At 46.2% G+C, this 25,876-nt stretch overlaps 1 protein-coding gene across 2 annotated transcripts in view; it reads right to left on the reverse strand.

Moving 5' to 3' along the window:
* Positions 1 to 25,876, reverse strand: part of TBC1D32 (TBC1 domain family member 32) — a 940,667-nt gene that overhangs the window by 487,189 nt on the left and 427,602 nt on the right. For both annotated transcript variants that reach the window (XM_078648467.1, XM_078648468.1), the window contains one exon: positions 23,163 to 23,245. In XM_078648467.1, coding sequence (XP_078504593.1) covers positions 23,163 to 23,245 — 83 coding nt within the window. The remainder of the gene's footprint in view (positions 1 to 23,162; positions 23,246 to 25,876) is intronic.

Genomic DNA, 25,876 nt, shown 5'->3' on the forward strand with positions numbered 1-25,876 from the left:
TATGAACACTACCAACTACACAATCATTCTGCTGATAGCATTCAATGGCTAGTGCTTGAGTCCCAATCAACCATGAACAAGCAAGCACTGTTTAGGCTTGAACAGAGATGGGTTCACCGGCTCCAACTTGATACAATTGGGCTTAATGATGCAATTCCATGGGCTACCGTCTCAAGATAAGATCTCCTTACCCATCACCCCTGTCCTGTTGTCCATCGTCCTAGATAATATGACACACCTAGGCACCAACCATCTCATTCCAGTGCTCTTGAGGCATGCTACTTGGACTCACGACTACATTCCCCTTGGCATCGCAAAACCGCAGGGCCTAGCAATTAATGGGAAATGGGACCTCACCTCAGTATCACTCCCTTGGCCAGTGCCTGAAGCTACCCCAGTGTTAATCAAGGCCTACCTGGTGTTCCCATTCTTGATTAACTATCCCACCACAGTACATTAGCACTCAATAACTGTGGACCCATTATGATTATACTGTCCTCATCCTGGGGCTCCTCTGACACTTTATCGTTCCATGCAGTATTGCAGGGGAGCCACACAACCTGACCATACAGAGGGGGCTACCCTGTTTCTTTTGAGGGCTATAAATCAGACGACGGCACCCCAGCCTGCCGTGATCTTCTATTCCATTCACTACACCCCTTTGCCCTCCCCTTTTCTCCTCTCCTGGCGCTACCAAAAAAAACCCCAACCCCAACCCCCCCCCCCCCCCTCTTTGCAGTAGCGCTTCCACTAGATGGCCGCTATGCAAGGCCGTTTGGTTTCATATACAGGCCAATGTCACTACGCTACTGTTCGTACGCACAGGTCGCGCCACAGGCACATCATAGGATACAGCCCTACCTGGGTTTTAATCTTAATGTATGATCGCCATTATTCCACTTGCAAAATAGTGCCCTTGTGATGTGTCACTACATGGGTCCTACTTTTAATGCACAATCTTTGACCCCATTTTGTGATACTCCAGCCCCTCTGATATGTCACCAACCTTGCAACCCGCATTCCCGAACATTAGCGCTCCCTCCAAGATGGCCCCCCAATTACGCCACCTGATTCTCTGACCCCGGTCTAAGCCATCGCATTTACTCTGCGCATGCGCGTGATGTGCGACGAGCGCGACACCACCGTTGCAGCTCCCAGGCCGTAGACCTAGATATAATCGGTCACCTGATGGACTACCTCACCAGTTGCTCCGCACCCTGACCAGGTGCCGTGAGCGTGAGGGGTAGGTTTGCCGCCGACCCAGCGCCCGATTTAAGGTAAGTGCCCTCTCTGATTTTCTCACGGCGAACTAACGAAGTCCGATGAGAGTCTCCCTAACTCTTCCATTTCAAAACAGTGTTTGGCTTCCCCACTAGATAAGAGACCCTGCTAGTAGCGTAGTTAACACCTAAACCTTTTTACATCACCGTTCTACCAGTCCACTTTGCATGGCTGGTAACCGAAAGGAGTGTGGGCATTACCGTGGGGTGTCTGCTACATCCCTCTTTCCACCCCGTCTATCCCCTTTAGTCCCCTTTGCCCCCGGACTCATGGTACCTCCTTGAAGTATTTTTAACGCGGGTGGCTCTTTAAACACAACGCGTGACATCAACAACGTGATGCACGAAGCTGCCTGATCGATATTCACCGTAAATTTTATATAACAAAAACCACCACCCACAACCCTCCCCAACAGGCGGTGACCAGAACGTCTGCATCCCTATTTCCAAGCACCCCCTCTAGCATTACACCTGAGACTGAAGACTGCAGTCTATATCCTGGGACCAGAATCCAGCCAAGTGAGCACTGTGATAGAGCATGGACACCCCCTCCAGGTCCCTGCCTACCGATATGTGATTGGTATCCTTTTGACATTTACCCTGATACCCTTACCTCGCATTATCCAGGGTACTACCACGGAGGGTACTTTCTCCATCTAGCCTCCATCACCACATCATCTCTACCTGAACCTGCTGTACTTTACGCCAACCCTTATCTCCCTCTTAATACCCCCTAGGTTCAACTTACCTAACAGCGCTGGCCTCACGGGAGTATACTGCGAGGCTCTTGTCCAGTCCTATAGGGTAAGAATATACCTGCTTCTCTCCTAGGATTGGGTGTCCTCTTTTAAGTTTTGGCCGCACACCGCAGTATGTGTATTAATAGCACTCTGGGGTACCTCCAATGTGAGACATGAATCTTGCCATTACTAGACCGATTCACAAGGGAACTTATACCCACTGTCCGGTACGACTGGTTTCCCTTCACTTCTACACAAAACAACCCCCCACTCACCCCTCACAGTGTGGAGAGTTATCACCAAAGTCACGTTTATGGTTCTAAACGGAAAGTCATTTAAGTGAGATTTGACTTGTTATTTTCTAATCTACATTTTTTACCCTACCTCTAGGTCGCCTAAATAGAGCAGGACCCCCTGGCCCTCTAGTTCATCGACCCAGAGAGGTTGTATTTGCCTTCTTCAAAGTGAATGAGCATGTGTTAATGTGTAGTACCCTGTTGAGGTCCTGACGAATCGCCGGTTGGCGAGAAACATGTTGACCACATCAGGGGGTTGAGTTAGCCTGCTGTATATTTATACGGTCTCTATCTCCCCTCTCACCCCTTTTAACCAGGGAATCAGCCACGTTAATAAAAGTCATTGTGGACTGACTACCCTTTTTAACTTGCACCCACACTTGCACAGACTACACTTCTTTCATCCTCACACACACCCACCTTCGGCTAGGAACAAAAGAACCCCGCCAAAAGAGTGCCTCCAGGTGCTCCGACAGACATTGCAGCGCCGGTCTGTCGAGGGGCAGTGAGTCGATGATGACACTGGACACCCTCCAGTCAAGGTGTGTTTCACACCGAATACTCTGGGTGTGTGAGGCTCTCTAAGTTCCGACAAGGGACCCCTTCCAGTCACCTTACTTTTGATACCTACTCCTACCTCCTTGTTGTCACACCTTCCCTGGGGAACTTTGTACTCCACTATTTGATAAAGAAAGGCCTTATAACACTGAAAATCGACCTAGGACTTTTTTATTGTCAGGAAATAAACACATGTGCTTATTTAAAAATGACAGGCACCGTGTCGTATGAGCCTTAAGGGCCCAACTTAGTGCCGACTTAGAAGTATTAAAAATGAAGGTTTAGGCCTGGAAAAGGTTTAATTTTACTACGGGCAGCAGTAGAACGCCTGAGACAAGTTTCAAAAGGCTACTTTGTGGGTGAACCAATGAATGCTGCAACCCACTAGTAGCATTAAATTTACAGGCCCAGGGTACATGTAATATCACATACTAGGGAATTAGAAGGAAATTAAATGTACCAATGAGGAGTGGGTCCATTTTACAATGTTTCAGGGAGAGAGCACAAGCAATTTATCACTAGTTAGCAGGGAAAAAGCGCACAGAGAACTAAAAGCCAACAACAATGAGTTTGGATTTGAAAGGCAGAAGAAAGAAAATGTCTGTGGTGATTCTGTAGAAAGGACCGGTTCCAAGAGATGTACAAACAATACCAACCCATTTGGAATATGAATTCAGTAAAGGTATGTTAGAAGGATATTTCAAGTCACACAGGAGTTCCATGACACCACAGATCCAGCATTACAGTCCTTTAAAGTAGTAGAGGACCTCCAAAGTGCTTTGCAATATCTTCATATTCTAATCCTTACGATAAACAACATCCTCATTCAAACTTCATTCAAATTTACCTGCTAAGGTTTCTGCTTCTTTCCATTCTTTCCCCTTTTTAAAAATAAATAAATGCAAGTGCAGCTTTGCGTCTCCTTCAACTTTTGTTGCAAACATTTTGGGGGGACTTTGCTCCTTTCCTCTCTGTCCTCTGAATCATGTTTTAGGCTGCCCCCTTGCACCATTCAAATACTAATTGTAGTTTTGGATTTCATTTCCCCGTTTTTCTTTTTGCTTTACATTTTTCTTCAACCACTATGTCTCTCGCCTAGTCACGCTCTGTCGCCTTCTCATAGTACGCATCTGTATTTCAGGTCTGGCTAGAGCTATCTTCAGTTGTATTTCAAGGATTTATTTAATCTATACAAAATGAGTGGGGGTGAAAATGAGTGGGGGTGAAAATGTCAGCCCCTTGGATTGTTGTAAGTCACATTTATATATTCATCAGCTGCTGGTTGCTCATAACTGATATTTATTACTTATTTTGCCTATGACCATGCATGTAGTAATTTTATAAGTATAGTACAGGATAAGATCAACTGCAGAGGGGTCCATGTTGAGCTTTGTGTATTGCTGCTCACTTGAGAAAGGCGCGTACATGTCCAGAACATCGCTTAACTCGTGGGAAGATATCGGCTAATCTATGATTGGCCGGTTTTAGCTAAAAATAGGCCAAGCCAGCGTTGTACTTCCAGCAAGCTTTCTGCTGACCAGCATCAGTAGCCTGGCATTAACATGGCCAGATTTACTTTTGGGTGAACTGCAGCTAACACATACAGAAGCTCTGTAGATAACCCAAGGCAGGAAAGCAACCTCTCAATCCCGGTTCCTTTCACTGAAATCTGTCACTTATAGTCAGGGCCACTGAATTTATGCGACAGGGGACAAACAAATTATGTGGCACAGTTGACTAAATTATTTAGCAAGAAAAGGCAAATTATGCAGAGAAATGAAGTACAGTTTGTGATAGTATTAAGTCATTTTTTTTCAATTTTTACACATGTTAACCTTGCCTGGGCAAAGTAATAGATTAGCATCCACAAACAGCAATAAGCAACTGAAAGGTGACCAATCCACCTTTGCGAAGGGCCATCCAATGCGCAACACATCATTGCATTTTTAGTAACTTCTGACACATTTGAACTAGAAATCTTTTTCTTACTATAATCCGCAAATTATGCAGCAGATGATGGATTAAGTGGGTAGTGCGGCAAATCCATAATTATACGAAAAATGCCACACCCATAGAATCTCATATTTCCAGAGGCCCTGCTTATAGTATTTTTCTAAATAAACAAATGATGGACGGAATAGTGAACAATGTGAAACACTCACCTAAAGTCAGAGATCTGGGCTTAAATACATCATTTTTTTGCTCGCCATTCCAGTTTGGACCCAACCATATGCAAATTAGTCTTGACCCTGCTCCCCATGGGAACAGTCCAGCCCGAACTGCCAGGCTAGGTTCTCCCTGGACCGGAAACAAGCCTCCTAGGAATGGTTTCGGGGTATTACCATTCATCAGCCAGTATAGCTTGAATCCAGTGGCATGGAGAGCAAGGGACCCACGTCTGGTCATACCAGTCACACCTGGGGTGACAAATGTAAAAAGAACAAATGATGGGTAGAATGCTAAACAATGTCAAACACTCACTCCCAGTCAGAGCATTGAGCCTACATCCATAATTTTTTTGGTCACTACGCCATTCCAGTTTGGACCCAGCCTTTGGCAAATCGATGAAGGTCCGGAAGTCTCACACTAATTAGAAGTAAAATGTTGTTACTTAAAGGTTGTTGTCCCTGACCATTTCTTAAAAAGTAGATAAGGTGTTTCACTGTGTATCTGTGACCCAATTGATGTACATGTCGGCACATGTCATGTGCAGTAATGAGGTACATATCGGTTGTATAACCAATCCTAATAAAAAGCTAATAAAAAAAATAATTGGCCCAAGTGAACTTTCAATTGCACTGTCATAACGCCTGTTGCACAAGTTACTACTTGTGTAACAATATATCTGTAAAAGACATTAGTTAGTGATAGACTCCTTACCTTAGAATATCCTCAGGCCTCAGACTAGATCCGGAAAGTTTTCGCTAGCAGTACTTCTGCGCGTCAGTAGGTGGCGTCATGCATCTCCACGTCCGTCGCTGGCGTCGTATGCGCCGAGATGACATCCCAAAGACTACTTAGGCACCACCCATGTGCACCGAAGTCAGTTCTGTACACGACTTTCCGCACCAGGAACGCAGAACCATGCAAGAAACTGACCACTGGTGCCATGAAACTAGGGCCCTGAAAGGGATGGCCTTAATCCTAGGAATCAGTTCGCAGAACGGGGAGGATGGGAGGGGCGTTAAGGAATCTATCACTAACTAATGTCTCTTACAGATATATCGTTGCACAAGTAGTAACTTGTGCATCTGAAAGATATAGATTCCTAACCTTAGAATAGATACCCCAGCAATACCAACCCCGGAGGTGGGTCTGCGAACAAGATTACACCAGAAAGTCACGGAGAACAGAACGGCCAAAGAAGCTGTCTCTCCGGACTTGACTGTCAAGGTAATAATGCTTGGTAAACGTGTGCAGAGAGGCCCACGTAGCTGCCTGACAAATGTCCTGCAAGGGAACGCCGCGTCCCAAGGCAGTAGTGGCTGCCGTCGCCCTGGTAGAATGGGCACGCAGCCCAACAGGAGGCTCCTTCTTAGCCAACTATACATACTTTGATGCACAAAACGGCCCACCAAGAGATGGTCCGTTTGTTCACAGCTCGACCTTTTTTGGCGCCCAAGTAGCCAACAAAGAGCTGGTCATCCACCCAGAACTATTGTGTGCGTTTCAGATAGAACGAGAGCGCACGTTTTGGGTCCAGATGGTGGAGCCTCTCTTCCTCTTTTGAAGGATGCGGAAAGAAGATGGGCAAAGTGATGGTCTGCCCGATGTGGAAGGGCATTACAACCTTTGGCAAGAAAGGACGGTGTAATGCCGCTCAGAAAACGGTTAACAACCAGGGACTTAAAAAGAGAAGGCTGATCTGGAAGCCGTACAAAGGCAGAGATGGCCGAAAGATAACCTTTGATAGTGCCCAGAGCACAGCCCTGCTGGACCAAGGAGAGAAGGAACAGAAGGACCTCAGAAAGTAGGGCAGAGAGGGGATCCACAGCCTTTGCTGTGCACCATGCCACAAATTTGTTCCACCTGCAGGCATATAACGTCTTAGTGGAGGGACGCATGGCTGCCACAATGACATCACAGACTTCGGGAGGAAGATCGAAAGCTCTCAACTGTCGCCGCTCAATCTTCACGCATGGAGGTGGAGGCTGGACAGGTTCGGGTGGAGGACCATCCCCTGCTGCTACGACAGAAGATCCTCCCAAAGAGGCAGACTACGGCCGCGGGGCAGGGGCCAGGAAAGGGACAAACGGCGTTGTGAACGGCGTCGTGAATAGCGCCGGATGGTGCCAAACCGGCGCCATGTCCCAATGCGGATCCCAGGTAGGAACAAAATTGTCCTGGAACCTGGGCAGGGGTGGAACCAATGGCATCCACTGTGGTGCCGGAGGGACCTTGTGGCGCCATGGCCGGAGCCAGCGGCGCTGGATCCTGCAGCACCGGGGCCCGATCCGCCACCGGCACAGACAGGATCCTGACACAGGGCCGCGGGGCCCAAGGGCGCGCCAGCGGAAACCTAAGGCCTAAACAGGCGGTCCAAGGTAGCAAGAAATTCTTGCACCTGTGCGGGAGTCGCCAACGGACCCGGATAAGGTGGGTAGGCCGCGGGACTCCTGGGCTCCGAAGGAGCCGCAGGAGCAGAACACCTGTCCCCCTCGTCCGCATCCGGGGACCGACAGGGGGACGTCGGAGAGCGACAACGCTTCTTCGACTTCTTTTTGCGTCGTCTCTTACCCGAATCCGAGGGTGAAGATTTGGAGCCCGAGGAGGGATGATGGTGGCCCCGCGAGTGTTCTCTGGAGTGGCCTCTGGACTGTGAATGGCGCTGGGACGAGTGCTGGACCTCAAGCAGCTTCCGGCACCGCTTCCTCATGGCCTTCGGGCCTTGGCCCGACAGTCCAAACAGGAACGAGAGTCGTGGTCGTTCTCCAGGCAGTAGAGACAGACGTCGTGGGTGTCCGCCCCCAACATATTGCGATGGCAGGCCCCGCAAGACTTAAAACCAGGCATCCAATGTGCACCAGAGTAGATTCAAAATTACAGCAGACAAAAGTCTCAAAAAGATAGTAAAAAAGTGACTAAGGTACGTGCTCTAACCGGATCTGCGCTTACTGGCGTTGAAAAAGACAGAACTGATATCAGTGCGCATGGGTGGCACCTACGTAGTCACAGTGACGTCATCTTGGCGCATAAGACGCCAGCGACGGACGCGGAGCCGCACAATGCCACCTACTGCTGCGCAGAGGTACTGCTAGCGAAAACTTTCCGGATCCAGTCTGACGCCTGGGGATATTCTAAGGTAAGGAATCTTTCACTAACGTGTCTCTTTTAGATATATGAAAAATTCAAAGTGAATTCACGTTGCATAATTATACCGCTTGCACTGCAAAATTATGGCGCAAGAGAGAAGGAACAACGCAAACAAAATAACCACCACCATGGGATTCATGTTGTGTCTTACGTCAATGACACGCAACTGGGCGTAGCATTGAACCAACCTGACTAGTCGCCCACCGACCTCCACTCCTGTTTAGAGGAAGTAGCCAAGTGGATGAGCCTATCCCACCTGAGGCTCAATGGCGCCAAAACTGAGTTGATGATTTTGGGTAGTCATCTCAGTTCCAACATTAACACTCTATGGCCAGTCTGAATAGGGGCGGCTCCAGTCATTAAACCGGAAATAAAAAGACTTGCAATTTGGTTAAACCAAGACCTTTCCTTCAAAACTCAAGCCAGAAAGATGGTCGCTTCCTGCTACGGTCTGCTGAAAATGATTTGGAAAGTACTTCCTCTGCTTCCATTTCCAGCGAAAAAGATACTGGTTCAGGCCCTGATCCTATCTAGTATTGATTTTGGCAATGCCCTCTATTTGGGGGCACCTAATGCGGTGATTAAAAGACTCCAGATTGTTCAGAACGCGGCGGCAAGATTGCTTACCGGCACCAGCCATCGCTGCTCTGCAAAGCCCGCAATTCGCTTCCTGCACAGGCTCCCAGTTCAGGAAAGAGTCTACTTCAAGGCCTTATGCGTTGCCCATAAGTCCCTAGAAGGGAATGCCCCGCCATCATCAAAGCTCTGATTCGCCAGCATGAAGCCTCCAGAAAGCTTTGTTCAAACTCACTCCACCTAGGCGTAGTCCCCAGAATCAAAAACTAAAAGTGGGGGCAGGCTTTTTTCTCATAATTCCCCCAAACTTTGGAACTCCCTCCCACTTCACCTCCGTAGAGAACCCAACCATCTTATTTTCCGTAGGTATCTGAAGACCTGGCTCTTCCCCTAATCTCTGGGTCCTTTCTCTATGGTTGATCAGTGCGGGGACACTCCCGGGTAGCCATGCACTTTACAAGAACCCTTTTCATCTCATTTCATTTCACCAGTGACAGTTGTTTGCAATGCTTGAGTTTTTAATGCTATTTATTTTGCGAAAATGCGTCCCGCATCCAAAATGGATGCAAGAACATGTTTCGTGCTAAACTAGTGTGCTCAATGCCAGATATGCATTTCATGTAAATACATGTAATTTTGTGCCATTTTGCAGATATTTTACATAATTAAACAAAAGTAAATTAAGCACACTCCTATTACTCCTATTATAAATGTCGAACATAAAAGAGCAACTAAGACGTTGCAGAGCACTGTTATTCAAAGAAGATTTCAAAACTGTTACATGATCGCAGTTTCTTGCAGTTTAGGCTATGACAACTCTACACTTACTAAATTCCCCAAAACACAACTTACGCCACTCAAGGACACCACAGCTAGAATGCACCTGAGCAAGAAGACATGGCCATATCACAATATAAGCAAGAGACCAATTCACCAAACTATTCTGCCCACAAATTGACCATCTCTGGAGGTAAATACATTTTTTGGATCTTGGACACTCCTCCTCTACAAACGCTGACATTCCAGAAACAGCTTAGGCAATCTTTCCCAGGAGGGTCATGTAGGGTCTGGAGCACCATGTCAAAAGCTAAAGAAACTTCATTTCCCTATGAGAACTAGAAGGAGTTTGAGCTCCTTCCGTTCCAGTCAAATCTCCCCAGATAATGATCTTACCTCCCTTCATACATTAAACTAACTCATTATCAATGCAAACCTCATGCCTTTATTTAATTGATTCTGTGTACATTGCGTAAATATCACGCAGCTCTCCCGTTCCCCCTTTGTGTACTCTTAGGTGTCATAATAAACTCCTTTCTTTGTAAAGCCAGAGAATAAGTAAGTAGGTAACAATGCAATGTCAATATGTATACACTCAGCTACCTACTTTTAAGTCTTGATAACGAGAGATAAAATCGTATAAATGAATAAATTATACAATAGATGGAGCAGGTACATTTAGTGAAGAAATGTGTCATTGGAAATGTAATTCTAGAAAAACAGTTTAAAAAAATGCTTTGTTAGAACATTTTGCCTTTGAAGTTTCGTGGTGCTTTGTCACGCAGGGTATGAGAGAAAAACTGAAATTCACTTATTTGCTGGAAAAAACAATTAAAGTGACGTTATAGTTAGGAGAAAATGTCAGTTTAAACGTGATATTTTAAACCAAATTTCAAGATCTATAGTTATTTCAAGTAACTATAACTTGCGTCCTTGCCATGCACTGCTTATGACCATCAATATTACAACACTCATGACATGTCAAGTCACATCATTGATAACATTACTGAGGACAACTCAACAAATATAATTAACAACACTGTGCATGGCAGAGGCCCAAGTTATAGTTACTTGAAATAACTAAACTATAACTGTTGAATTCCAGTGTTTTTTCTCACCTAACTATAACGTCACTTTAACCTTTGCTTTTTTTCAGTAAATTTCTATGGGTTTTCAATTCTAATGAAAGACAATATTACCATACCCAGCTATTACATCCCTGTAACCTTTGTTTTTATCAGAGAAAATATTTATATAACACACATGCGCCCAATCTTCATGATCGCTAGCTGTAAGTGGACCCATCAGTAATATCTGGGGCCTCTTGTGAGCCCCCTAAATTTCACCTGTAGAGACGCCACTGGAGTGAACTGCTCCAGCATCCCCAGTATTCTTTGGACTCGCCATTGAGGTACAGGCCAATCACATTTTCTAGCTGTGTCCAATTGGTGGGAGTACTGAGGAATGACCTAGTAACCCCAAAAGATAGCACCTCAAGGCTGAGTTCAACAAACTCACTGCACATATTCAAAAGGGCAGTCACTGGCAGAAGAATGGTTACAGCCTATATACTTCGAAGTAATAGTATCACAACACAGCTCCATTTTATGATGAGTTGCCACAGTGTATTATTATATGTATGTCTATTTTTTATTTTTTTTGTTAAGAAGGGGCTCAGGCAGGTTGATGATGCATTACATCTTACAGATAAGGCCTTCATTTCTGTTTACACAGTTTTTCATGGGAGGGGAATCACTCACTCCTACCATGATTATTTTTTCCATTTTTGCAAATATGAATATTAGGGGAAAATAAATAGTCTTTCACTTTTGGCATCTGACGCTGATGGCTGCTGATGCTTCAGTTTCACGGCTCGATTGGCCTGCCACACAGCATAAATGAAAGCCCCTCTGCTTTAAATGGGGGGCCCAGGGATAGAGAAGGGGGGCTTCTGAGAGTAAACAGCAGTGACAACTCTTTTTCAAAGTCTGATTGCAAAACTAAATCAAAGAAAGTAAAGTGTTCTTGTAAACTTCTATCTCAGCTGCTCTGAATGCAGGTTTAAGAGATGAACCAACCCTTTCAATAATGGATTTAAAGAATCAAATTGGTACTGAATCCCCAGAGCTGAAAAAATCTTTAAACTTTCTTCTTCGTTGGGTTTATAATAACTATTATGCATTCCTCAGCAGTTGGATTAGTCTGGAGGAAGAAACAGAACTAATCAGATCAGCGCCATTAGCATCAAATACCCGCCATTTTGGTGGCTGAAAAGCAGTTGTCATGCTGCAACCGATATTTAAGAATGTGTTCAAGTAGTAATAAAAAGCATGCAGTTAAAGCTCTCTGATCATTAGGGGAATTGTTGTTTTACATAATCTATGCAATCATCTTTTTTCCGCGCGTTTCCTCCTACTGAAGACATCTGTGACACCGCAGCTCCTCTTGCAGAAAGGGATGTGACATTTGAATCGCTCGACCTTGTGCGAGGTCAAGCAGACTCAGTTACCAAGGGGACATGATCTTCATCACTAATGGGAAACCAATCAATACACAGATCACGGCGACGCCATCCTGAGAATGAAACTGCGGAGACAAACGTTCTGATAACACTCCAAGGACTGGAAAAATCCCCAACGAAATTGAAGGATTCCCAAAATGAGGAGAACAGGAAACCACGGATGTACCTGATATTTGGCCAAGCTGACAACGTTTCCTGTTCGAAATTTAGTTCTATTTCATTTCAAAAGGGATGTTAAATTAAAGTGTATGTATTTTAAAATCAGGTTTTTGCTGTTCTGTCGTCCAAAAATATGATGTTGATTTCACCTTGTTCTTCTAAAGATATAGGGCCATATGTATCATTCCAAATTGCGATAGCAAACGCCGAAATTCGCAGAATTTCGGCGTTTGCGATCGCACTTGAGCTTAGTGGTATTAATAAAAAACTGCCTCGCAAAATAAGGAATCGCAAAATTTGTGATTCCCTATTTTGCGATTGCATTTAAGGAATCGCAAATTGCGATTCCTTAAATGCAATGTAAGAAGCACCGAAAAAGTGCAATTTGGCCTTAAGGAATCGAAAATTACCACCAACTTCAAGTTGGTGGTAATTTGCGATTTCTTTGAAAAATGCATTTTTCAAAGTGCAATGTGGCGCACATACATGCCCAGGCTCTGATTATGAGATCAAAATTCATAGACAGGGGTTATCCCCACCGGCTGGTGAGGAACTCATACAAAAGAGCTCGATACTATGATCGAGATTGTCTACTGAGAAACAAACCCTCCAAGGAAAATAAACAAGTGGTCTGCATTACCAAGCATTCAACGGTTAATGCGAAGGTAAAACAGGTCATAAGTTCTAACTGGCACATTCTCAATAGTAATTGTACAGTGGAGACAAAACTAGATAAGCCATTATTTGCCCATAGACGGAATAAGAACATCAAAGATTTTATCGTGAATTCGCGTTTTTCAAACCAGGTTGACAGCCAGAAATGTACACAAAGGTCAATTTTGACCAATAACCCCATTAGAGGAACATTACCTTGTTCAACTTGTATATCCTGCAAAGTATCATTGCAGGTGAAAAATTTAGCCATAATGGGCATACTACCAAAGCGAGAGAAATGTGGAATTGCAAATCTACAAATGTTGTCTATTTTATACAATGCCCGTGTCATCTGGGGTATATAGGGGAAACGTCACGAATGGTACAAACCCGCCTGACTGAACACCGTTCTGCTATTAGAACTAAGAAAATAATTGCACCCATGGTAAAGCATTTTGTTGATTTGAACCATGGTCCAGAGGATTTCCAATGGCGTGTATTAGAAAAAATCCATATACCAGACTCTAAAGGTGGAGCTGCGATAAGAAAAAAAGAGAGAGGTTAATTGGATTTTTGTCTTTGACACCTTTCGGCGCGGCTTGAATAGCGAAATCCCCTGGGAAAATGCTCTATGTTAGCTCTGTGTGGAGTTGCAATTGAATATCGGTCAATTATTGAAAACTAATAAAAATAAGAGATTTCTCTATTGGTTCTTTGTTGACAAGGCCAGCTTTATAAATTGATGATTTACCTCGTATTTTTATATTTTATATTCTCTATCTTTTGTTTTATTTTCTAGTCGATTACTTTACAGTTGATTGTTTTGGTCCGGTTCTGTACCATTCTAATGACACAGAATTCAGGTCCTTCTTTAAATGTGTCTTAAATGTTAAATGTTTAATGTTGAATGTTGTATACTTGTAAAGCGCACAGCTGCCCCAGCAAAGGGGCGTCCCGGCGCTGTATACCGCTGGGGAACCCATCCTGGCTTTCCCTGTGAGATGGTCCCTCCTGGGCATCTCCAAGGTGAAGACAAGCATCCCCGGCGCTGATGGGGCCGTTAGTGGAGATTAAGCAAGCTATTGCCCAGAGTTGCTGAGTGGGACCTGTGGTTAGAGTAGGCACCGAGGCGAGAACGAATAGTTTTCTTACCTGTCGGTGTAGTTTTGCAGCTTGAAGATCTTTCTGGATTCACTATGCTGTGCATTATTCCGCTGTCTTGTGGTTGGGTCCGGATTCGTAGTCTTTTCTTTTTTTTTTTTTTTTTTTTCGTAGCCCAGGTGGGCGTCGGCGTCACACCCCCTTTGGGTGTATTTCCGGTGACGTCGGCATGCTTCCTGCGGAAGCTCCCACTCTTGGGCGCCATCTTCGTGTTCTTTTTTTCCGTGTTTCTTTCGTTTCCGAAGTAATGGCAATGTTCTATTCAGGTGATATTTTACCACTTTGTACTTTCAAAGCTCTTTCCAATTTTACTATTTCCACCTCTTCTCTCTCCAGCCTCATCTTTCTGGCGGAGGTGGGTGGGTTCGCTAGTGAATCCAGAAAGATCTTCAAGCTGCAAAACTACACCGACAGGTAAGAAAACTATTCGTTTTGCAGCGTGAATCTTTCTGGATTCACTATGCTGTGCATAGATTTTGTAGCGGTTTCTCATCTCTGTGGCGGCTGGGTGGAAGATGAGCGTTGGGTATTGAATATGTGCTGCAGCACCTTCTGTCCAACTTGAGCTTCCTTGTTCATCTGTATGTCCACACAGTAGTGCTTCGTGAACGTGTGCACCGAAGCCCATGTTGCCGCCAGGCATATGTCTTGTATGGGTGTGTTAGCCAGGAAGGCTATTGTAGCGCCCTTCTTCCTAGTGGAGTGGGCACGTGTCCCCTCTGCTAGCTCTTGTCCTGCACGCTTGTGGCAGAGTTGAATTGTCTGTGCGATCCATCGTGCAATGGTCTTTTTGGTTACTGCTTTTCCCATGTAACTGTTTGCGAATGACACAAAGAACTGTTTTGTTTTCCTGTGTCCCTTCGTCCTCTCAATGTAGTGCATGACTGCCCTTCTGGCATCCAGGGTGTGCAGAGCTCGCTCTGCGCCAGTTGTTGGTTTTTGGAAAAAACTCGGTATCTGTATAGACTGGTTCATGTGAAATTTTGATACCACCTTTGGCATGAAGTGTGGGTCAGTCCTCATCACAACCCTATCATTGTGTATTTGTATGTAGGGTTCTTGTAGCGTCAGAGCCTGAAGCTCGCTTACTCTGCGTAAGGACGTTATTGCAACCAGGAAAGCTGTTTTCATAGTTAGCATCTTTAGGGAGGCCTTGTGAAGTGGTTCAAAGGGCTCTTTCATGAGTTCCGTTAGGACTGTGTTCAAGTTCCATGCCGGTGGCGGCACCCGCTTGGGTGGTGCGATCCTTTTCGCACCTTCTAGGAATCTCTTCACCACCTGTGATGTGAAGAAACTCCTGCAAGTTTCTCCCCTTGTGTAGGCGACTATCGCTGCCAAGTGAACTCTCAAAGAGGATGAGCTAAGGTTCTTCTCCAGCAAGTGCGTCAGGTACTTTAGCACTGTGAAGTCCTTCTTCATTTTATTGTGAAGTCTTTCTTGTCTGCACCATATTGTGAATCCTTTCCATTTCGCAACGTAGCACTTCCGAGTGCTAGGCCTTCTTGCCTCTCGCAGGACCCTCAGGGTACTTTCTGGCAATCTTAAATGTGCGAATTCTATGTCCTCAGGAGCCACGCTACTAGGCTCATGCTCTCTGGCTCTGGGTGTAGCACCTCTCCGTTCTGCATGGAGAGTAGGTCTTTCCTCATGCTGAATCTGTGGGGTGCACACTGTGTCATCTCCATGATCTGCGAGTACCATGTCTGCCTCGCCCACTGTGGTGCGACCAGTATCAGTGTCATGTTGCTCGCTCTGCACTTGCTCAGTACTCTGTGCATCAGTGGTATCGGGGGAAAGGCGTAAGCAAATGTCCTTGACCAATCTATCCATAGGGCATTCCCCAGTGACCCTTCCTCGGGCAGCCTGGATGCGAAGTTTTGGCATTTTGCATTCTGGCGTGTGGCAAATAGGTCCACCGATGGAGTTCCCGATCTGTCGAATAGGCACCTTGTCTCCTGAGCATTGAGCTCCCACTCATGGGAAGCCGATGTCTGTCTGCTGAGCCAATCTGCTTGCATGTTGTCCTTCCCTGGTAGGTGTATGGCTAGCAGGTCTATCTTGAGAGGGATGGCCCATCTCCATATCTCCTGCGCCAGCGTTGAAAGCGGGGCTGACTGTGTGCCCCCCTGCTTGTTGATGTAGAACATCGCAGTGGTATTGTCTGTTTGTATCAACACTTTGCGTTTGTACAGTCTTGTTTGAAAGGCTTTCAGTGCAAGGAAGATTGTCTTCAATTCTAGGTAATTGATGTGCTTTGTCGCATCTGTTGGCGTCCACAGTCCCATCACCTTGAGCTCCTCCATGTGAGCGCCCCATCCCTTCAGGGATGCGTCTGTGGTGATGGTCACTGTTGGCGTTGGGGGCGTTAGAGGCTTTCCCCTTGCTATGTTCTCCATGGTCCACCATGTCATCTCCTTCTGCACTGCGTGCGTTACAACCACTAGATCCTCCCAACTGCCTGTAGCTTGTGACCATTGCTCCTGTAGCCATTCTTGAATGGGTCTCATGTGGAGTCGTACATTCGGTACCAGGTGGATGCATGATGCCATCATCCCCATGATCTTGCTCGCAGTCCTCACTGTCCGAGCTTGTCCCTTCCGGTAGAGGCGAGTTTCCTTCACCAGCGCCCTCGCCCTCTTCTCGCTGGGGAACACCTTGCCCTGTAAGGTGTTGATCTGTGCTCCCAGGAAGATCTTCACTTGTTCCGGCTCCATTGATGATTTCTTCCAATGGATGGAGAACCCCAGGTTTATGAGCGTGCTTGTCACTGTATGTGCGTGCTGCTTGCATTTCTGGTATGAGTTTGCTTTCACCAGCCAGTCGTCCAGGTAAGGGTATACGTGTATTCCTTGCCTTCTTAGGTGTGCTGCGACTGCTGCGAGGCACTTTGTGAAAACTCTTGGTGCTGATTTTAGTCCGAAGGCCAGTGTCGTGAACTGGTAGTGGCTTTCTCCGATGGTGAACCTGAGCATGTGTTTGTGCTTTCTGTTCATTGGGATGTGCAGGTAGGCGTCTTTGAGGTCTATTGTGACCATGAAGTCCCCAATCTGCAATTGTGGGAGCACCTCTTGCAGGGAGGTCATTTTGAATTTTTGCGTTCTTATGAATTTGTTCAGGAACCGTAAGTCGAGAATGGGTCTCATTGTCTCGTCTACTTTTGGTACCAGGAAGTACGTTGAGTATATTCCTGTGTTTCTTTCCTTGAAGGGTACCCGTTCTATGGCCTGCTTCCGCAGGAGTTCCTTTGCCTCCTCCTGCAGACACTGCAGCTGCTTGCCTGCTAGTGGCTTTCTTTTTGGTTTTCTGCTTGTTGGTCTCTCCTCCAACTCTATGCAGTATCCGAATTGGATAATGTTGAGGATCCATTTGTCTGATGTTATTTCTCTCCATTCTTGGAGGTAAAATCTTAATCTTCCTCCCACTGGTGTCATGTGGTCGTAGGCGTGTATTTTGTCTTGACCCCTCAGTACGTGCTGCCCCTTGGGATCTTTTCTGTGGGCGGGCACACAGAGTTTTTTGAAGTCACTTAGATGCGGGCTGCTGTCCCCCTCTTCTGTTCTGTCCACGTCCATTTCCTCTCCCGCGAAAGGACTGGCCTCTTTGTTGGTACTGCCAGGACTGCTTCTGCTGCCCCTGTTGGGCCTGTGAGTCTGCCTGGTGCGTTTGTTGGAAAGCCTGGTGTGATGTACCTGGCTGGTTTCCACCTCTCCCGCCGGGCCTCCGTGACGGGGTGCCCCTTTTGTTGCCTCTGAACTGCAATGCTCCCATGTCTCGTTATCTTTTTTCAGTTGACTGAGCTTTTCATCAACAGATGTTCCGAAAAGCGTGTCGCCGTTGAACGGTGTGTTCAGGATGCTGTGTTGCACCTCCGGTTTGAAACCTGAGATCCTTAGCCAGGCGTGTCTCCTTTCCGTGACACCCATCATCATGAGCCTGCTGGCGGTGTCTGCCCCATCTAGGGCCGTCTTAAGGCAAGAATTTGCCGCGTTCTTCCCTTCTTCAACCAGTTTTTCGGCCTTCTGTCTGGCATCCTGGGGCAGGTCCTTCACCAAGTGTCCCAGCTCCTCCATGATCTGGTACATGTGCCTGTTTATCAGGGCGTTGGAATTAGCCATGCGCAAGTGGGTCACGGCATTCCGTTCGATCCTTCTGCCCACCAGATCCATCCTTTTACTCTCCTTATCCGGAGGTGGTCCAGAGGTAGTGGGTACGTTAGACCTCTTCCTTGCTGTGGCCGTGATAATGGAGTCTGCGGAGACCGTGCCCTGAATGTAGGCAGGGTCCTTTGAGGAATGTTTGTACTTTTTCTCTGTTCTGGGAGTTACTGCCTTGCATGTTGCGGGTTCCCTGAAAGCTTCCTTCCCCTGAGCCAAGACGCTGTCGAGCATTGGAAGGTACTGGCTCCTTGTTTGTGTTGGGAGCAATGTCTCTAGAAGGAAGTCTGCTTTCTGCTTCTCTTCGTCGAGCTTGAGCTTGAAAGCTGCTGCGGCTGACTTTATCACCGAGTTGTAGGCCCCGATGTCGTCCGGCGGCGAGGGCCTCGAGGGGTATGTGTCGACCGCCTCCTCCGGGCTGTCGGTGTCGAGATCTATGTAATCTACCTCCTCTAGGTCAGAGGGTGCCGACTCTGCGTCCGTCATGCTGTCCTCTTCCTCCCCATAGTTGTAACTATCGTAGGGATTCTCGTACTCCTCCTGGTCGTCGACAACCTCGACGTCCTGGTCTTGTTCCTCGCCGACCTCGGCGATCTCGTCTTCCTCCTCTACCACCTCCACCGCCGGTGGCCTGGTCTTGTGAGGGATCGTGAAGGCTTTCATCTTTGCGTCAAAATCCTTCTTCCGCTGCATGATGTTCTCCATTTCGGCCTCGAGGCGCCTTCTCTTCTTCTCCATCTCGGCCGCGTGCTCCGCGTCGGATGGATCAGCCGTTCTTTTCGGCGGTTGGCTCGGTGCCGTGCCTTTCGGTGTCGAAGTTTTCGACGTCGAACCGGATTTTGGGTCTCTGGTCGTCGTCGTTAGTTTAGGGTCTTTCTCCCTCGGCATCGATCGATCCTTTTCGGGGACGATTTTCGACGTTTTCTGCTGCTCAGCAGCTCTCGGCGCCGGGGAGTCCTTCTCGGAGGATCCGCTGGGCCTTTGAGTAGTCGCGGACGCCGTCTTTCGGGGTCTTGCCCTCGATTTTTCGAGACTCAGAGTCTCTCGGGTTCTTGGGGGCCGAAGAGTCTCCTACCTTATCAGAAGTCTTCGTGTAATCGGTCTCTACGACCGTGTAGCTGTCGTCTTCGGCGGCAGCGTTGTCTTCTTCCTCGGAGGACATCCCCAGCTCGTAGAGGGATGGAGTCGGGACCTTCCCCTGCAGGGTGGCGTGCGCTACCCTCTGGCTTGCTCTTACACGAAGGGTCTTCGGGACGAAGGCGGAGCAGGCGTTGCAGTCTCCGCTTTCGTGATCCACCGGTAGGCAAAGGTTGCATACCGGGTGCTGGTCCTTCTGCGCGTACTTGTGGTGGCAGTTACGGCAGAACTTGAACGGCGTGTTGTCCATCATCGAGCGGTCAGGGCCTTCCTGGTCGCGTGTTCGTCGACGGTCGTCGAGGATCTCGATGAAAAAACGCCTTCTCCTTGCTGATAGTTCGTCGATGAAGTTCTCTCGGGTCTTCCGATGACTTCTCCTTGTGTTTTCTGTCTTTTCTTTCTTCTTTCTCCAAAAATGTCTGGAGCCCAAACGGGAACGATCCAGACCCGACCGCGGAAAAAAAGAATCTGAAGATGGCGCCCAAGAGTGGGAGCTTCCGCAGGAAGCATGCCGACGTCACCGGAAATACACCCAAAGGGGGTGTGACGCCGACGCCCACCTGGGCTACGAAAAAAACAAAAAACAAAGAAAGACTACGAATCCGGACCCAACCACAAGACCGCGGAATAATGCACAGCATAGTGAATCCAGAAAGATTCACGCTGCAAAATTATCGAGTCCGCTGACCTTGGCCCAAGACCCTGCCGCGTCGGGAATCGAACCCTGGTCCCGGGCCAACCTCTGTTTCCGGGTTTGCCGCCTCTAACCAGTGAGCCACACCACTCCACTGTAAAACTGTAGAAACTGCTGGTTCGAATTCCCTTTAAGTAATACTGACGATTAGGTAATACATGGAGTCCTTTGTTTGCTTCTACAGAAGGCCCTGCTAGTCCATCGGCGCTTCCCTTGCCCTCAGGAGGGGAGTGTGCGCTTCGGCCAGGTGCTGGAGTAACACACCTGAAACCATTCTGTGTCCTCAGCTTCCGGAACACAGAGCTTAAATAGCGGGCTTTTTTGACAAACGGTGCTATTTTTACCGGAAGCCTTGGAATCCCGTGCCTCGCTCCCAGTTTCTATCGATCTTAAACCACGTTCACTTTGGTGAGTGTTTATAATGCTGTCATGATTCTTAGGCAGCTTTAGGCCCTGACTGAAATTGCCGTTTATAAGCACGATAATTTTGCTAATGTCTTTTTTTTCTATTTTCATGTAATTTCGCCGGTAATCCTTTTTATGCTTGACGAAATGAAGGAAGGTTCTTCATATCAAGAAGACTCCTTTGTTGCAATTCGTGCAGCATTTATATTAATTGAGGTACGTTTTAATCCGATATTATAACTGCAAAATCACTTTAGATTGGGGCATAATCGAGTAATGACTCATGAATTTATATTCCTTGTTTTGTTGTTTGCAGCATCCATACAAACTGGGAAGCGAGGCAGGATGTTTAACATTTTTAGACCAGGTACTTAGAGAGTCTTTTGTATTCTCTTTTGATTATTACGTTATTAAATTACTGACTTCATTTTATTTTGACACTATGTGTATTTTATCCATAGAACTCGAGTGAGTGTCAAGATTAGATATTTTTAGCAACATAGAAACAGAAAGCTGTTTGGCGATATTAAATCAGGTAACATTGGTTCCCTTGCGCTGCATCCATAAAATAATGCTCTAGAAAATATTTTCTGACGTCGGCTTGCATCACTCTTTCTTAATAGACCGTTACTAATCTCCCAAAGGCTTTTCATTCTGGCAATTTGGAAGTTGAGTGCGATTCGTGTGGGGTCTCCGCATTTGCATACATAAGAGATATTTTTCTGGATCATGTCCACTTTAATCCTTAAACGATAATGATTGTGCGGCATCTCTTACAATATAAGGCAAAGCATTATCGAATCATGAACCCCACCGCCTCGTTCCGTTATTAGTGAAGACAATATGATTTTGAATCATGATTAGGTTATTTGAAGTGATTTTCATTAAAATATCGTATGCTTTTAACCTCACTAAGGAAAAAGGGTCGCATAATTAAAATGTGCTTCTCGTTTCAGCTTATCCTGTTCTATCCCCTCAGCATTATCAGATAATAGTTTACGCTTGGGATTATTTTGCAACTAAGTTCGTGCAAGAACATGTAAGTATCATAGCGTTAACTTTGCGCTAAATAAATAGCTTTATACAAGAGCAATTACTTACTTTTGTCACTCGTTGCTTCGTAGAATAATTTGATGCTTTTGTTGCTGAGGCTTCATGAGATCAGGTTGCTGTCTACTACCTTAATTGAGTAAGTAGGCCGTTGTTACTTTTTAACATAAGAGAGCATATTTTCCTAAAAATAATGGTGTATCCGCTTTACGTTTATAATCAGCAATATTAGGTGTTTCACCTATTCAGGAAACTCAACTTTAGGTTCTCCCTTTCCCCCTTTTCCCTCCATCCCCTATGGTTTTTTCTTCCCCTTCCATTTCCCATTTTCTCTATATGCTGAATCCTGGTTTGAAACCGAAATGCACAAAGAAATAAAAGCCCTCAGTTAGGGCATTGTTGAGTTATTCAAAACTCGTTTTTGTTCCTCCAAAAAGAAGATGTAGTTATATTGCTGTAGGTTAGAGATTTTAATTGTGCAATTAACTTTTTATTTAAGTACAGGTATTAGTAATTACATTATGTTATATTGATTTGAATATTGTTTTTCTTTTATTTGCTTTTACCTATTTTTAGGTTATACGTGACTACTCCAGAAGAAGGCGCTGGTCGCCGAAACGCGCGTAGAGAACTATCTGTTATGCCACCTTTTAAACTGTGATTTGTTATTTTTGAATGTGTATTGATTATGTATTGTTGAATTTATGAATACTTTGATAATTTCTAAATTGATGGTCAGTATGTATGTTTTGTGATTGCTGTTTTTAAATAAGGTCAATAATAAATTTTGAGTACAGACCTACTACTTCTTCTTTAAAATTATTTAATTGATTGGAAAGAACTCTTAGTTCAAGTGCCGTGGTTGTTATTTCACACGCTGCGCCACATGTGCACCCATGCTTATTTCAGGGGTGCAACAGGGTGTCCTTTTGACACCCTTGCAACCTTGAAATTGCCTTCTCAATTTGTGATTCTCTAATTGCTAATCGCAAATTGAGAATGTCTTCCCATTCATTCCTATGGGCCCATAAGAATGAATGGGGAGGGTTTCCTTTATTGTGAATTGCACTTTGCGATTCGCAAACAAAGAATATGTAGGATTCACAAATCTTTATGCAAATCCTACATACAGCTCATTTTGAGATTCTCAAATAGCGATTCTCTAAAGTTCGCTATTTTGGAATCGCAAAACCAAACTTTCATACTTATGCCCCATAGTAGCAACGCGGGAGATAGGTCAACTAGCAATTTAATCGACTTAAGTGGAACAGCTTGATCATTTTTCTAAATGCTCAAATAGGTCGTCTGATGAGTGCTTGTCGCCTTCCCTAAACAGAAGGGACTTCCTTTCCAACAGGGAGAGCATCAGGTCCACCTGCTTGCTGCCTCTGTTTAAAACAGGTCACCATCATTGCCCTGGGCCTCTAGTGTAGGCCTGGGCGAAACTTTACTTTTACATTTTGCAATTTTGTCATTTGAATAGAGCTCAATTTATAGAACATGTATTGCACTGGCAGTCAAAAGCTATTTTCAGTGGATCTTAATTCATCTAGAAAATCGTAGTGGTGTTTATGAAAGACCCTTACTCCAAAAAGTTGTATCATATTCTGTATGTCAGTTACTTCAATTTAACATTATCAAGAATTAATGTGTTTCATGGAAAAATCATGAATGAAGATTCGTTTACCTGCTTTGTAATTCCTGGTTGACAGATGAGGTGGACGCGGCGCCAGCTACCGGAGTTGGAATACGCTCTGATAGCGCGCTTGTCTACAAAAAAAATGAAAACGATTATTCGGATTAGTTTACTGAAACACAGTTATCAGAATCACAAAACCAATTAGTGGAAAAGCGAAGAGGTTAAGCTTCTTTAAACAAGCTTTCCCAATTCATATAGGTCTGAATAGAAATGCAAGCCAACCCTCATCAGCTAATGCTTGTTCATATTACATGCCTAGTCCCACTAATTACAGATTTTTTACTCTACTCCTATCAAAGTCACATGATTTAAATATACAGAAAACAAACACAAATCATTCTGCAAATGTGGCATTTACATTAAAACATGCAACATACACATTTTTGAAGTTGGGTACTTTGCTTAGACCTTTACTAAAGGCCCCTCCAATCATACACAAGTACTTGCTTTAGGGGACTGCTGTACCTCAGGCTGTTAATAGAAGTCTCTTAGGTTAGATACAAGTTCATGTAGTAATCAGGTAGCATTACCTTAGGCAGTTACTAGTGGCTCCATAAGGGTCACCACAACCCCCTCAATCTCAGTATACTAGAGAATTATGAACAGTGCAGATGTCCTTGAAAATCTCCTTTTGTTGGTAGTGGAAACGAACAGTAGAAAAAGACTTGAAAGTGCTTTTGTTTTCAGGAGGACAGAGCATACAATGGGTGTGGCTTCTGCATACATCTAGACATGCATTTTGCCATACCTAATACATGTACCTTGTTTTCAATTAACTAAATAAATATGCCAGTGTTGGGTTAAGATGCTGCTAGTCACAATCAAGGTTCTGAGCTACTATTCGTGAAGAAGGTACCCTAACATTGATATGTGTGGCTGGACACTTCAACAGCTTTTCAGCAGTTTCATTGATAGTTGGGGCTTATGAGCAGAGCAGCCATCACTGGGTATAACCAGGAGCCAGTGGCGTCTCAGGAGGGTGGGGATGCAGAGGGAGGAACAATGGCAGAGCAAAGGGGGAGTGGCCATGGCGGCAATGGAGTAGATGCTTAGCCTGGAGCTCCAACACTGCTGGCTCGCTGGTGTCAGGATTCTCTGCTATCTGCCTCAAACCTGCTACGTCACAGCCACGCGGTAGGGGGTCCCTGTGGGCAATATTGGAGGTGTGGTGAAGACCGTGGTGCCTGTCAGGGCATCAATTGCTGGGCCAGACGTGATTTGAGACCCACCATGAATCAGGCCGGAAGGAGCAGGCCTAGACGAGGCTTCCTGTCGGTTTCAACCGCCATCGGTGCAAGTGAAGGACCAGTGGCAACAGAGAGCCTGGTAGGGCAGTGACAGGTCTGAGAAGACAAAGCTGTGACGCTAAAGCCAGCACAGGAGCATGTGGCCAGGCAGTGCAGCAGTCAGGTGAAGGTGGCCGCCGCCATTTTGAAAGTTGGCAGCAGCACTAGAAGAGCAGCAGCGCAAAACGGGTGGATTGTGGCCCGCACGGATGTATGGGGAGATATTCCTTACCATCTGGAGGCCCCAGGTAACCTTGGAGGATGCAAAGGACTGACTGGGGACCCCTTGAGCTTGACTTGGCCCAGGGAGATGCTATTGTGACAGCTCGCGTTGCGAAGCACATGGAGTGGATGCCAACTTTTGGGCACAGGGCAGAGGGACCAAGAGATAAGCCTGGAGGTGGGTGAGTATGCCCTTTGAAGTGGCTGCACAGGGGACAGTAGCCCTGGTGGACATGGGGATCGCTGGAAGCAGACAGTGGAGTCCTCTAAGGGTGGGTCTGGCATTGGAGAGACATGGTTGGAGCCGGTGCAGCGGGTGGGGTGCTGGCTGGGTGGCTTCTGATCTAGTTAAAGTGGAAGGACCCAGGAGTGGATTTAGAGGTGTGCTCTTTGGACTGATCCAGCAAGCCTAGCCATGGATCTGGAGACCAACACAGCCACAATACTGGCACCCACCCGGGACACGAAAGACGTTTTGGAGCACAAGATCGAGGTGGTGGTGATTGACATGGGCCTTCTGAGGGTAGACTGCTTCAAATTGGCTGAGAGGGTCACGGATGTGGAATCGAGTACGTTCTGGCTTCAGCCATCATTGGCAGACCATGAGGAAAGGTTGATCTGGCTGCAGAGGGAGATGGAGGTCCTCTCTGCGAGGGTGGAGGACGCTGAGGGGTGCTCCTGCCGAAACAATGTCCAAGTGGTGGGGGGTCCAGAGAAGGCAGAAGGCCCCTCAACAAAATTGTTTATGGAGCAATGGTTGGCCGCAGAGGTGCTGGGAGGTATTGTGATGCCACAGTTCTCTGTGGAGGGAGCACACAGGGTTCCAGGGTGATCCCAGTGCCTGGGGCACAGCCCATACCTGTTTTGGCCATTTACACAACTTCAGGGACCAAGAACATATTCTGCAATTGGCAAATGCTCATGATCCTAGGCAGACTGAGAACTGCCCAGTGAGCATATATCCAGTTTATATGACAGCGGTCCAGCATAAGCATGAGTGCTTCCTGATGGTTAAGAAACATCTACGCACCTCAATTGGAAGTATGCCTTGTTGTTCCTGGCATGTCTATGGGTGGAGATGGGCCCTACAGTGCACTTCTCTATGGAGGCGCAGGAGGGGTGGGACTGGCTGGAGAGGCAGGGTCACTCGATGCAGCAGTACCGGGCTGGTGAGAGATCCTCTGAATGGCAGAC

This window comes from Lissotriton helveticus, chromosome 6 (genome assembly GCF_964261635.1).
Source record: "Lissotriton helveticus chromosome 6, aLisHel1.1, whole genome shotgun sequence".
Taxonomy (NCBI): Eukaryota; Metazoa; Chordata; class Amphibia; order Caudata; family Salamandridae; genus Lissotriton; species Lissotriton helveticus.